General features: G+C 36.2%; 1 protein-coding gene across 1 annotated transcript in view; it reads left to right on the top strand.

Annotated features, from left to right (window-relative positions):
* CNTNAP2 (contactin associated protein 2) overlaps positions 1-15,218 on the top strand; it is a 1,951,112-nt gene that overhangs the window by 616,272 nt on the left and 1,319,622 nt on the right. The window contains exon 3 of the mRNA XM_073239854.1: positions 4,350-4,543. Within this exon, the coding sequence (XP_073095955.1) occupies positions 4,350-4,543 (194 nt within the window). The remainder of the gene's footprint in view (positions 1-4,349; positions 4,544-15,218) is intronic.

Here is a 15,218-nt window from a genome sequence, read left to right as displayed (position 1 = left end):
GATGAAAGAGTTATCCTTCTTAATCCTTGGATCAATAGAGGTTACACATTTCACAAGCCAAATGAACAAAGTAATCAACTTCCCCAAATTACATTGCCTGATAGATCAAAGAGAAAAAGGAAACTTTCCATCGATCTTTCTACCATGTTCCATGAAAGCCTGACATTTGTCCACCCCTGGAGGTTAATCACTATTCTCTCCAAATAAATTTCTGCCAAGCAATACGTTTTAACTTATGTTGTTTTCCCTTCTTGTAGATTTTTGCTTCCCTTAAAGTTTACAATTTTTTAAAGTATGAGAGTAATGGGATTAAATGGTTGTATGTTAATCGTATCCTTACTAAAAAATTGTAATGGTAAAAATTAGGTAACTTAAGAAAATTTATTCTGCAATCTTTTTGCAGGACTAGTTTGGGGAAATGTTCTAAATTCCACCAGTCAATTGTACATATTTTCCTGTCATCACTGTAATAATTGCTTGTTTACTCAATGACCAATTCACCTTGTTGGTTTTAGTAACAAATAGAATTTAATACACAATTATCTACAGAATTTCTCCCAAGTTTTGGAAGATATATCAAAGAGGTAAGAAAATAGAAACCTTGATCACTGGGTACGTTTTATCTCAGAATTCATCTTCAGCACCTCCATAATTCTACATAATTCCAGATAAAATAGGCATATGAATAACATATGACACTATGGATTATTGGATACTACAATGAAGGGAGAGCATCTGGAGAACACAAGAAGTACAAAACAGAAAGACTGACTCATACAGCCAGTGGGCAGATTCCAAGGGAAGTGGTCCCAAGGAGGCGCTGCCCACTGGATTCCACTGCACGTGAAGTTTGAGAAGGAGACTAGCATGTGGGAATTCTATTAGGTAGTGCTTTGGGATGGAGACCTGTGGAGGGAAGGGAATGAAGCAGAAATAGGTGGCGGGAGAAAAGTTGAGATGCAGTAGAGTCTCAATGGAGGTTTCAAACAATTCTGCAGGGAGATCTGATGATGATCTTTCAGAGTTTTCCAAGTTGGCATGAGGGGACTGGACTTTAAAATCCCTGGTCAACCAGTCATGGCATCTGTAAAACCCCAGGAAGGGGTGTGACTTTGGGTAAAGTGCCTTTTTTCCACTTGGGAAATTCCTGAAGAGGAATTATAGCTACTGTCTTCTAGCAGATTCTAAATAACTGAGGGAGTAACTCCTCCGGTTATAAAGGTCTTGAATGGCACATGACAGCATCCACTGCAGGTGGTGTTTGAAGTGAACTTGCTGAAACTTAAAGGGGAAGAAATACTTTCCCAATTTTATTGGAACATGCCACACTCTCGTTTATATAATGTCTGTGGCTGCTGCATGCTGCAAGAGCAAAATTTAATATTAGTTCTAACAGAGGTAGTATGGCTTGCAACGTCTAAAGTAGTATTAAACCCGTTTCGGGAAGAGTTTGCTGAGCCTTGATCTAGGGTTTACTACCTTCAAGTAATATTATACCCCCTCTTATGTAATATAAGGAACTTGCTCAGTACCTGTATTTTCCTTGCCTCCTATCCTATGTGTTATTGTAGTCATATATTTTTCTTCATCTGTTATAAACCCTCTAATTCATTGTTACTGCTTTGTTTTAAACACTGAATAATCTTCTAAAGGAATTTAAAAACATGAACACATATTTTATGTTTACTGACATGTTTACCATTCTCAGGATCCATTTCTTTGTACAGATATGAATGTCAAAATGGTAAATTTTCTTTAAACTCAAAAATGTACATTTCTTATAGTACCTACCTATTGGTGATAAATTCTCTCACCTTTTGTCCTCAATATCCTTATGTTACTTTCATGTTGAAAGGATATTTTTGCTGGATATAGAATTTAAAGTTGACAGCTTTCTATTTCTTTCCTTTTGATCTCATCAGATACATTGTTCCATTGTCTTCAGTTTGCATTGTTTTTGCTAAGATATTATTGCCCTGTGGCTACTTTTAAGATGTTTCTCCTTATCATTGATTTTTACCAATTGATTATGACAAACATTGGTGATTCTTCTTTGTATTTATCCTGCTTGGGGTTCAGTGAATTTCACAGCTATCTGGGTTTATATTTTTCAACCGTTATTTCTTCAAATTAATTTTTTTCTGCTTAGTACTGCTCTTATCATTTTTCTCTGCTTTTAGTACTCCAGTGTGTAACCTAGAACACTTATCATCCTACAGACTACTGGAGTACTATTTATTTTTAAGCCCCCTTTCCCTCTGAGCTTCAACCTGAATTGTTAATATGGCCCTGTGTTCTGTACACTAATGTTTTCTTCTCTTTTCTAATCCGCTACTGAGCCCATTCATTAAACGTTTTATTTCAGATGCAAGTTTTAGTTCAAAAACTTCCTTTTTGTTCTCTCATTTCTTTTCTTCATTAAGATTTCATGTTTATTCCTTCAATATTTATATACTGTTTCTCAAACAATGGAACTAATTTATAATCTGTTTTAAAGTCCCAGTCTGCCAATGTCTTCATCTCTGTCACTTTGAAGTCTGCTTCTATTGACTGACTTCTCCCTGGTTATGCATGACATTTTCCTGCTTCCCCATATGTCTAGTATTTTTTTTAAATTTATACTGGACTTTATGGGTTCTATGTTGTAGAGTTCCTAAATTTTCATGGCCTTCCTTTAATACAGTATTGACTTTTGTTTGAGCAAGGAGTTTATTTGTGGATCAGATTGATATTTTTCAGGCTTGTTACCAACCTTTGTTCAGAGGTGTCCAGAGTAGCCCTTATGTTAGGACTGAGTTATTCTAATCCCTTCCTGAGGTTGCTGCTGAATGCCTGAAGTTATTCAGCACGTTCTTTCAATCTTGTCTAGTCTGAAATCCCAGCACTCCCAGCCCTGTGCATCCTCTGGTTGGTGTTCGCTTCAGAACTTTCCTCATCTGGTCTTAGCATTCATTCAGAGGCTTGGCTCCAGAAGATTCACTGGTGAGCCTGTGCAGATGTCCAGAGCTCTTTGCACAGCTGTCTCCTCTCAGAAATTCCATCCTACCAATTACAGCTTCTTTAGGAACTTTGATCCTGGTCTATCTGTCTCCATCTCAGGGATGCTGTTCTCCTGTGTTTGGGATCGTCTTCCATGTGCCATGACCCAGCAAGTGAATCAGGCAGAAAGCCAGGAAGTTCTCAGCGCTTACCTCATTAGTTTATTCTCCCTCATAGATCAGGGCCTTGCATTGTCTGTTGTCTAACCCCTAAAAAGAGTAATTTATACATTTTATCAGTTTTGTAATTTTTTTTATGATGGGAAAGTTATTCTATCATAGCTGAAAGCAGAAACAAACCATATAAATATCATTAAATGAATGATAAATATGTGATTTACAAAATGATTTCTATTATCATAATCATAGAATAAGTTATTTTATTGCCAGGCTTTAAATTCCTTTTTTGAAAGTGATGCATATATTTGAAATACTGTATGTTATAGAATTTATTGAGTATTTTTCTATTATTTACTCCAATTTGTAGCCAAACTCACTTAAAAAATTATATTGCATCAGTGCTAAGCATTATGCCATATTTTCTGTATTTAGTTCATCCATAATCATCTAACATAGTACTATAATTGAGTATTTTTGTTCTATATTAGTGCTGTTTTTATAATAACATCTTTGCATTCTATTGCCAACCATTATATTTTACCCAAACAAGTTTTTCTTTATTAATAATTCAAATTATTTTCCTAGAAATGTGGTTATCACAGGACATTGGTTGTATATTTCTTATATTAGTAAGCACATTGTCTGATTGACTATATACATTAGTTTTCATGAGTATAAGGGCTTAAAATAAGAACAGGCCTCATCTTAAGAAGTGCTAGCATTCTTTGAATTCTGAAATTTTAAGGCAAAATATATTTTAGGATTTTATATAATTGCTTTTTGTTTCATTTATAATCTACTAAAATGTAAAACTTTACATGACAAATTAATAGGTTGTCATGTTTTTTTTTTCTAGTGATTTTTAGTTGAAAAATTCATGGTAAATTGGTCAACCCTCAGCCAATTAGACTTTGACATGTACTAATAAGATCTAATTGAGAAATTATGAAGACATTTGCTCAGGAGAAAATGAGCACATAATTACACCATAAAGAGGTTAGAGCATCAATGTTACCCAGCTGGAAGAATATTAGTTGAAGTCTCAATGGCATCTATAAAGGACAGTTCATAATGTATCTGTGAAATGTAACACTACCAAGGCCAATTAAAAGATGTAGAATACTCCATTATCAGTTGTACAAGTTTAGACTTAAATACCATTTTTTCCTCTCTTGCCTTTACCTTCTTCAGGTGCTGGGGGATGGTCCCCATCTGACAGTGACCATTACCAATGGCTTCAGGTTGACTTTGGCAATCGGAAGCAGATCCGTGCTGTTGCAACCCAAGGGAGGTACAGTAGCTCGGACTGGGTCACCCAGTACCGCATGCTCTACAGCGACACTGGGAGGAACTGGAAACCCTATCATCAAGATGGAAACATCTGGGTGAGTCACTGTCAGAAAGGCAGGTACTGAACTTTGGCCCAGCCCAGCCCTGGCGTAGCCTGGGGCAAGGGAGAGTGAGGGCTTGGGTGCGGCTGGCTGGAGGGTGATCTTGCTGTTTGGTTTCTTGTCTTTGTGTTTGTGTCCTCTGAGAGCAAAGAGGTAAGAGCAACGCAACAGGTGGTGCGAAAAGGGATGCAAACACTGGCCTGTACACTGCCCCGCCGTGTGCCTTTTCTTAGTGTAAAACGCTTACCTTGCAAAGTGAACGTGGCCCCTTCCCCAACCTCTTACGTATTTCACAGAAAATTAAAATCTCCTAATAAAACTGCTGAAACCTGAAAAAAGGAAAGGATTAAGTAAATACTTTAATGATGATAGAATACTAGAACTTCTTTAAATACAACATTTCAAGTTACTGTATGTCTTTTGTCTGGAGTATAGACCCAAAATAGGAGAAACTGTACCCAAATATTGCACCATGAATTAAGCAAATAGAATGGGGAAAAAAAAATCTCCTGATATGGTTTCCATGCCTTTATTTAAACTCTTTATTTAAAGCAGAAAGTACACACTCAAAGAAAGGCCAGTGTGGGCAGCCTCCAAGGAGGTACACTTAAGGGCTTAGGATTCTGTCTTTTAAGGCTTTCAAGAAGGGGGCCAGGGGGAGGGTGGGGTTGTATTGACATGTAGTCTCATGGTGTCTTTCTCCAGTGAGAGACATTATGCAGTCAGTCCTCTAGATAATTCTGTAAAATAAACTTAACACAAGGAATTTATTGATCCTATTCTTTTCCAAGATAGTGGTTTCCCTGAAGCACTGGGAACATGTCAGTTAGGACTGCTTGCCCTGCATTGAGATAGGTTGTTGGTTGAGTAACAAAGTATATGTTAGCAGTCTTACCTCCTAAGTCCCTGGTTTTAAAAATGGAATCTTAACTGTAAGATGGAATCCCTCTGTTCTTACTATGCTGGTTGTATCTTGGCAAGTCTCTTCATAGGCAGGAAAATTTAGTCATGATGCTTGTCGCATGTCCCTGCCCCACCTCAGTTGAGTCAGAGAAATAAGACCGTGCAGTGAAAATATCACAAAGTGTGAAGGTTGACTACATTCACATGCTGACCTCTCAGTCTTTTCTGATGGTGAAAGAGTGCATTTCTATTGTTTTCTGCCTCTCTGGTGTCCATTTTGTTTCGTCCTTTCAAATCCTATATTTTTCATTAAAAGTAAGTATGTGATGAGTGATGTGATGATTATTTCTAGATGAAAGTATAGTGAACCAATTATGAAACTTAAAAAATCAAAACAAGTTTGACACAAACTAAATATTGCAAAATATTTTTAAGTCCTAATGAGCCTGCAACATAATGATTATGTTACTTTAATAATCTATGACAAATGTTTTAATACCTGTTAATGTGAAAAATAGTCCATTGCATTGAAGCATTCCAAAAGAATGTGAAAAATAGTCCATTGCATTGAAGCATTCCAAAAGAAAGAAAAGTCATTGTTTTCTAAAAATTCTTGAGTGCTTTAGAGCTTATACCTCACCATGCATTGAGTTAGCATTTACAAATTTCAACAAGAAAAATGCATTTGTGCTTAATCAGATATTAGAATTTCTTTTAATCCAACTACTGCTTAACATAATGTATATTGTCCTTGAATAAAAGAGATTTTTGACATAGGTAAGACTGAATGTTTTTTTGGTGGACAACATCCTATGCAATGTAAAGTTTCAGATAGTCAAAAAAATGTTTTAATTGGTACAGTTTAGAAGTTGCTTTTCCTATCCATTCCCAAAATGATTGATTACCTGAGTAGAATGTAGAGTAATATAAATTCAGTCACTTGACTATTGTTTTTAACAAATGCCTATGGCTATTCTTTTCTATAACTGTAGGCAAAATAGGCAACATGATTAATTTCATTATGATAATCTTCTTAAATACCCCAATGGGGATTCTGAGTTATTTTATGAACATTGGATAATACGTTAAAATAAGTGAATAAGATGAAAAATTGTGACAGTTTCATAAGAATTTAAAGTCATGAATCTCACTTTGGAATCTATGAAATGAGAATGCTCTTGAAAAATATTCCTAAAGAATGGTTTATCTGAATATTTGAACACTCAGATATGTGAATTGCTAAATGTATTAAAGTAGTCAAACCTTCTCATTCCTCTTTGATCATACTAAGCATAATAAAAATCTTTATACTTTATCCACAATGCCATATCCTTCCATTTAGAATTTTCTTTCCAATGTAAATATGCAGATTGGTAAAATTGCTAAAAAATAAAATCATTACATTTACATATTTTACAAACTTTAATTTGCATGCTTCCATGGAGATATTTTCAGGTTTGCTAAGTATTTCTTATAAAAGTCCACTCAACATTACATTATAAAAGAATTCCAGCAGATTTTTGCTAAAGAGACTGCATCTAGTTTTGTTCTGAAATTCAACTCCCAGTTTTAAATATGGATATTTGGAGCCAAAATAAGTAATTAGTGTATTAATAGTCACTGACTTTTGTACATATCACTGTTGTTTTGCTACTATAACAAAGTACCAATTTTCCTGTAGTGTGAACATAATTTTCTTTTTAAAATTTTTTTATTAAATGATGAGAAAATGCTTATATATTCCTCATTAGTTTTTCAAACAGTTTTGATCCCTTTTGTTAGTGGTAGGTAGGTATCAGACTGGGGTCAGTCACCACTGAATGTGTTGGATGGAGAATCCCACAAAACAGAAATGTTTTATTATGTTTAAATTTTATGGTCAGATATTTACCAAGAATATAGGAATATGTAAATTCATATTCTGTAAGCAATAGCAAATAGAGTAGTAATTTGAGAGATGTGCAAAAACCTGGATCTCTTTGTTTCTTACACTTTTCCCACACACATGTGCACACACACCAAACTTCGTTGTTTGCAATAAATTTGAAACACTTAAAAAATCTGGAAAGCAAATATTAGTTCACAGATTAATTTATTACATTCTGTAATTTTCTGAATATCAAGTCAAAGGCCGAAACAGGTATTTTCTTTCTTTTGAACCAAATATCCCATCAACCTGTGTTTACGTAATAAAAGTTCCCAAAACATCTTCCTAGATTAGTCTGTAAAGAGGTATTTGGCAAGTGAAAGCCATTCAAAAGATCTGAATTCAAGTATCTAGGTTCATGTATTTGTTTTTTAAACTTGGAGAAGTCAGTGTGTCTATGCCTCAGATTCTTTATCTGAGAAATGGGAATAATGCCTACAGGGAGATTTAAATGAGATGATATAAGTAAAGAACTTTTGCAAGCTACAAAGATTTAGAATCATGTGTTATCAAAGACCTAGCTGCCTTAGAAGTGTTCTGCAAAACAAGTGTAGGATTTCTTTTCAGTGACAATAGTCTGCTATGAAATTGTTCAAAATTTTTAGTCCCCTCTATCCTTTCCAGACCCAATCTATCTCTGTTTACTTTTATTCATGTTTTAAAATATCTGCAAATATTTTAAACGAAGGAAATGTGATTTAAAATCGGACTTGGAAAGCAGGTTAATCTCTGGTGTATTTTCAAGTGAACAAATGGAGTAGCCTTTGGTTGAGCATACAGTGAGGGCTGGGTTTGTAAGGCATGGCTGGTAGATCATCTCCACGCCAAGTGCCATGGCAGGGCCAGGAACAAATTATTTGTTATCATGATGATGGCCATATGTCCAATGAGCCATGTAAGGGGATGTGGTTTAAAACTCAATGGCTTCTTCTGTCCTACCTTTCCAAGCATTTGTTGCAGTGGTTGCACTGATTTTCCAAATCACTTAAAAAACCGTTCCAAATATGTAAAACATGACATCACTGACAGTTCAATGGTATAGACTCTTTCAGACAAATCTAGAATGTTTTCCTGCACATGAAACTGAAGAGGGCCATTATCCCTGTTGCTTGCTCACGTATCTTCCATCAGATGGTAACATCTTATTCGCTGAGGATGCTAATGCAGTTTTTTCTGCAGATAGGTGTGAATTTCCCTTGCTTGTTTATGCACACACATGCACTGTGGCTGCAGTCATTTAGGGGAAGGACTAGGAAGGCATGTGCAAAATCATTTTACAGTTAACTTACTGAGAAACAAACTGCATCAGAGATATCTATATTAAACCCTCTCCAAAATGACCCTGATATATGGGGTAAAAATTTTTAGACCTGTATAGATGAAAATAATTTCCAGAGTTAATTGTAATATGCTTCTTATTTCTGTGAAATAGATTTTTTCTGTTTATACCCCTCTTTGGCTGGGTGATATTTTTAAAGTCTCATGAATTTTAATAAGTTGAGTGGATAGTCCAGATCCTTTTGCATACACTATAATGCCTTTACTAGTGGATTTTGATCACATTTCTAAATATATTATTTGTATTATGAGATTCTCATTTTGAGAGGTCATGAGATTTTGTCTTGTGTCAATTTGTGAGTCACTCAATATTCTATACGTGCACACATATATAGAACAATGTTAGCAAACATGTTTATGTGTTCAATTTTTTCTCAGACATTGGGAAGATTAAAGTAAGTTGTTATTAATAATAGTGAATATATTGTTGACATACACTGTTGTTTAAAGGAAAAAAATGCTATATTCTTATGTGATAAGGTTTTTCTTACAGGCAATGAAATAACAGTATATAATTCTCCACAGCTTAGTGTACTTTTCATCCTTGAGGTAAAATAGGGTATATGTAATCATTGTTCTAAAATTTTAAAGTATATTTGATTGTTTGGGGAGCTTTCTGAAGGAGAAAGTTTTTTCATTAAGCACAATGGTATTCTCAGGTGTTTTATTTTATTCGGGCCTCAAATAATAGAGATGCCTATAATTCTCTTACCAGACCAAGGCTGGATTTAGGCGACCTGAGACTAAATGACTCTAAGTGAATATAAATTTACATAGTGTTGATAGATAGGTATCTACAGATATTTTGAATAAAATATCAAATCTCTCAAGTGGTAACACTGGGAGTTAAAAGAATACTAGTATGCTGAAGGGGTCAGGCCCTGCTGTGGTGGGGCTGCGGGCCCTGGGAGGCTGTCAAAGTAGCAACTCAGGGATGTGCCCTAGAATCAAATCACCTAGGCCAGCCACCATAATTTCTTTCACATAGATCTGTGTAACTTGGAGCAGATTCCTTACCCTTTCTGCACCTAAGTTTTCTCTTCTGCAAAATGCAGCCAAATTCATACTTATTAGTTAAATATTAAATACAAAATGAGACCAACAATGCCTACTTCACTTACCTCAATAGAGATTATAGGTATTAAATTAATTAATAATCCATGTGAAGATCTTTGAACAATGCCTGGCACATATTAACCACTCAATTATTAGATTTTATAAATTTGTGGCTTTTAGATGCATTACTACATTGCAATGTACTGAATCTGTCCTTGAAAATTCAAAGTAGCCTGTTAGTTTCACTTTTCAGTAGCTTTTCTGTATTAACATATTGGTATGTGTATTATGTTACATCTGTGCTTCTCACCCTGACTAATAACTCCTTTTTAAGTATAATTGATAATACTAATTTCAATTATGTCATTTGACTCATGATCCTGTTAATTATCACATGGAATTCTATGCATCACAGTCCAAATTGTGTCTGGACAGTTCTTTCAGATGTGTTTTTTATTAAACTTCAGTGAAACCATGACTGTGATGCCTCTGTTAGATTTAGTTTAATGGTTCACTTTTATTGACTTTGGAAGTCAAGGAAAATAAATAAGCTGTGTTTGTCTACATTCCTCCTCCATGTCTTAGGGTAATTGAAAAGAACTAGATAAGCAGACTCCGGAACAGATTTACAAGTTCCAGCTAAAGCAGATTATGCTGGTTTTCCTGGAAAGCAGAAGGCCTGCAGATAGATTCAGAAGCCACTCTGAATGCCACTTACTCCAAGGGTGTCTGTGGGCCCCCCGCATCAGCCACCTGGGAGCTTGTTAGAAATGCAGAATCTCAGGGACCCACCCCAGACCTTCCAAATCAGAATTTACATTTTAACAATATTCACAGGTGATTCATATACATGTTAAGGACACGGTGTGTTGTTTTCAGTATTTGAGGAGCTCTCATGAGAAAGAGGAATTTGAATTGGTCTCTGTATCTCCAGACCAGAAGGCAGAATTAGAAAAATTAAATTTTGTACTGCAAATTGCATTTAGACTTACCATGAGAAGAAGAACAAGTTTCAATGAACAGGCATTTTCTGAGCACGGGCTGTGTACTGAGGGTTGCAGATTAACACAGTTACTGCCTTCTAGAGGTGAAAAGTCTTGTGGTAATGATAAACATATAAATTTGTAATTATAATTATGACTGTATGTGTCCTAATGGATGGAGGTGTGTACAGGTTATTCTGGGAACACATGAAGAAGTCCATGCAGAGTGGTGGCGGGTCATGGCCAACGGAGGCTTCCTGAGTTGCAAAGTTTTGTTGGCAAAGTGGGTCAGGAATTGGTTGTGCAGAGAACAGGAGTAGAAAGTCATTCCCAGTGATCAAATTGTCTACTGAAACAGGTGAGAGTGGGTAGTGAAACACTCAAAATCTATTTTCCTTGTTACAAACAAAGGAAATAAAAATTTGACCTTGTTTAAAAACTCTGAAATCATATCCTTTAAATCAGTAATCTTTAAATTGTGCCTTGTGAATATCCCATTTTGGAATATCCAATGTTGGAGTCTGTGCGGTGTTCTAGGATACATCTCTGTTAATACTCATAGTACAGAGTTCATTGCCAAGCACATAATGGATGTTTAAGAGTGTTCAATTGAATTGAAGTACCTCATTCTGAAGATAAATAGCCTGAAGCTGAGAGGCATGATGTTACTTAAACTTGAGCCACAAATCCTGGTAAACTGACATTGGTACTCAATATAGAGCCACATACCCATTTTTGGTTTAGCAAGAAGCTAAATAATATATAATGACCACTGCTTATTTTGATTAAATGAAAACAATTTGATTGCATACAGAATATCCTTAGAATAAGAGAGTATGGGCTCTGGAGCCAGACTTCAAGTATCAAAACAGTTGCTCCACCACTTAGTAACAGTGAACATGTAACCATATTAATTAACCTTTTATGGTCTTTAGTTGACTTAGCTGTCAAGGGAATAAAGTTCTTTGAACCTTACTTTTTTTTTCCCCCTGAGAATCAGATAAAATAATCAAATTGCTTAGAACAATGCACCATAAATACAGACTCATCTTCTTACCTTGATGTCTTTCCACATCCACCTAATCATTTATCAGAATTATTACTGTGATCCTTCATAATTATAGAACACTATACAAAAAGTGGTTTAAAGACCTCAAGGAAGTAGTGAATCTATCCCTAAGAAGAATACTGTCTAATGACAAGGACAATAAGTGTAAATAACAGCCTGGCCATCTTGTGCAACTTTCAGTGTGCTGGTGCCCGGTAATCAGGAAGGGTCCTGAGGTGCCTGCCGTGTCTGTCCCTCATGCATACAATTTTGCCATGCAACTAATTTAGTTAATGTTGACTTTGAGAAAGAACTAATAAAATGTTAAAGTGTCTTGGCAAATACATTCGGATTGCTTGAATAGACTATCTCAAGTACAGGCTTGCAAAAAGACGCTGTGTTGATAGGCTATCTGAGTGGTTCACTCAGGTACCATCAGTGACTTTTCAGGAGCCTAGGAAAGGACTAATGCATAAACTGCTTCTATAAACGTTACTTGTGCTTCCAGATGAAAATCCTATTTTAGATAAACATGTGCATTTCTCCCTCGAATTTCAGTGATGTATTTTGATAAGACAATGGGTCTATTGTATTTACCATTTAAATGGTTTATGATCATATTACCAGGCAGCTGTAGTGAATGCTATGAAAACTCTTGTGTGATTTAGCAAGGCAGTTCAGAAAATTCTACCTACACCAATTAATAAATAATAACAGGGAACCAGCATTTACTGAGAGTTCATTAAATGATATGCTCTATCTCATTTAATCTTCAAAAGCTTAAGTGTGATGATGTCTATTATTAGTACTATTATTATTATTATTATTATTATTAGGTTAATTCTATAGATGGAGGAATTAGGGATAATTAGGGATTAGAGACGGCAGTCCATTCCCTGGAGGGCATGGCAAATTAACAGTGGAGTCAGGATTTGAAGCCAGGCTGTCTGATCAGCCTGTGATTGGCTCTCCGCCACTCTGCCTTCCACAGTCCACAGGAAAGTTGGTGACCTACCCGCATTCCAGCTGCAGTTAGCAACACCATAGCATTCTCTATATCAGGGTATCAGTACCTTAGATACCATACCATTCTTTTTATAAGGATACCAGTCATACTGTTTAGGGGCCCAGTCTCTCCCCAGTGTAACCTCATCATAATTGCTTACTAGCCAACGACCCTATTTCCAAATAAGATTACACTCTGAGTAATGTCTTAGGAAATTACTTTATAGTTATGCCATTAAAACCTATTTGTTATTGCTGTGCTGCCGATAGTGTTGTGTACAGTTACGAAAAACAGGGAATAGTCTTATAGGAAATCGGTGGCTTCTGAGAGGCAGGCATCAGTCCTCTTGAGCTCAAGAAGTCTGCCTGCGTCAAACCACGAGAGGTCGGCGGATGACTAATCACATACGACTCCACATTCATTCATTTACAAGCAAAACTTCAAAGAGATTTCTTCAGAATTATTCTCTGCTAGGAGGCACATGAACCAGACACTTCTTAAAGCCTGCCCCTCACCCCACCCCATGAGACATGTTTGGTCTTCAAAAATGTCCAAGTTTCAAACCTCACTTAGCACTTTATTGTGAATTAAGCACCATTTGATACTATGAACATCATTTGATTCCTTTAGATCTATTATTTATTAAAAACTGGATTCTAGAGAAGATATATTCTAAACAATTACAGACATTTCTTCTATCAACAAAGAGTTCTCCCAAAGATAAAGCAGCTTTCTCCAATTGACTCTTGAGAATAATTGCTAATTTCTTTGGATTATAATTATGTCTATTTGAAAACAGTGGTCTCACTCATTAGTCCTCACAGTATTCTTCAGAGAAGCTAGAGAAACATGTTCCCCCATTTCATCTCTGAAAGCTGAGCTGCCCAGGCTGCAGGCATTACTCATCGCATGTGCTTATCAAGCACAGTTGTTCGTTCCATTAGCACAGCGACTGTCCTGCTTATGTATTTTTCAGTCTTGTTACAGTATTCAAAGTGGAAAGCAGAGCTGCAAGAGATAGCGTGGAGCAACCAGAAAAGACGGAGTTTATCATAAAGTTATCCAGGCTGTTTACATTCAGCCTGGCACAAACAAGTATTTGATAACAGAACTGAAAAAAATACAGGAGATGTGTCCTGTTCCTTTGAAAGGATTCTGTGGCTGTGATACCAGAGGATACATACAGTGTGTTTTTCACATGACTTATTAAGTAAAAACATCCGTGTATGAGTAAAGATATATAATTTGACAGTTTTATTCTTGGAATAGTAATCCATAGGATTACATTGTAGCTTTACTTAAACAGTAATGTCAGTGTTGATTGTGTTTAATTTTAAAGTCAAAGGTCAAAGAAATCCTTCAGATAACCATTTCATGTTTGGAATTGGGGTATAATGAGATAAAACACACACACCTACCCATACTCAACCCTTACAGAATAGCCCTTCATCTTCCCCCAAAGCATATAAAATCTGTGGATATTTAATGTAATCAAATCTGTCTCTCAGCTGACTGAGTTGAAGGGCAGAGGTGTTCGGCATTTTGACTAAGATCAAACACCACTGTGAATACTACCATTTACTGAGCACTTACCTGGTAAGTACCTTCTGTGTCAAATGCTGTCACAAGATCCTGAAAGGAGAGAGACTGAGTTTGGTCCTTGGTTTTTCTCTAGTATGTCATACATGAGAAGATATGACTGTGGGTGATTATATGTGAGTTCTTGGAGGGGTTTAGCCATGTTGTGAAATGTGGGGTCCCACCAGCTAGGACAGTGCCTCACACAATGAATGTGCTTTGTGAATATTTGTTAGCAGATTGACTGTTATGGGATTTAGTGAATGTTTGGATATGTAATCATAATTAGGTATATATTTCATAACCAATAATGTTTATTTTTTCAATTTATATGTAACTAATGAACACTGACAAATGTTGTACTCACTGCTACATCTATGGAAACAAGAAGTTAGAGTGTCAAAAATGACATTTGTGGTAACACATGAAAAGCTCCAGATTTCTGTAGGGAAGAAAGGTAGCCAAGGTTGCAGCCACAGAGGTAAGGACGAGGCTGGAAGTGCTGGTAAGGCAGCGAAGCTTAGCTGCCCTTCAGACCTGGAGGCAGCTTGGGGACGCCCCATGAAATAAAGGGCTAATCCCAAAGGCACCTGTATGTGGCTAACTTGAATCTAAGCTGGTCACTGCAGAAAATCTGGTGACATAGAGAAAGGTTTCCATCTTAGAAGACTGAGGGGCAGGTATCAGTACAGTTTGGGAAGTCTATACAAAAGGAAGATACAAGACACAAAGATGTATTACATATTTTATGTTTCCATTTGTACAAAATGCAAAATCAGGCAGTTTTGCTCTCCGCAATCTGGAACATGGCTTCCTTTGTAGGACGGTAG

Source organism: Manis javanica, chromosome 6 (genome assembly GCF_040802235.1).
Source record: "Manis javanica isolate MJ-LG chromosome 6, MJ_LKY, whole genome shotgun sequence".
In the NCBI taxonomy this organism is placed as follows: Eukaryota; Metazoa; Chordata; class Mammalia; order Pholidota; family Manidae; genus Manis; species Manis javanica.
Note: the sequence above shows the minus strand (reverse complement) of the source record. Positions and strands in the feature narration are given on the sequence as shown.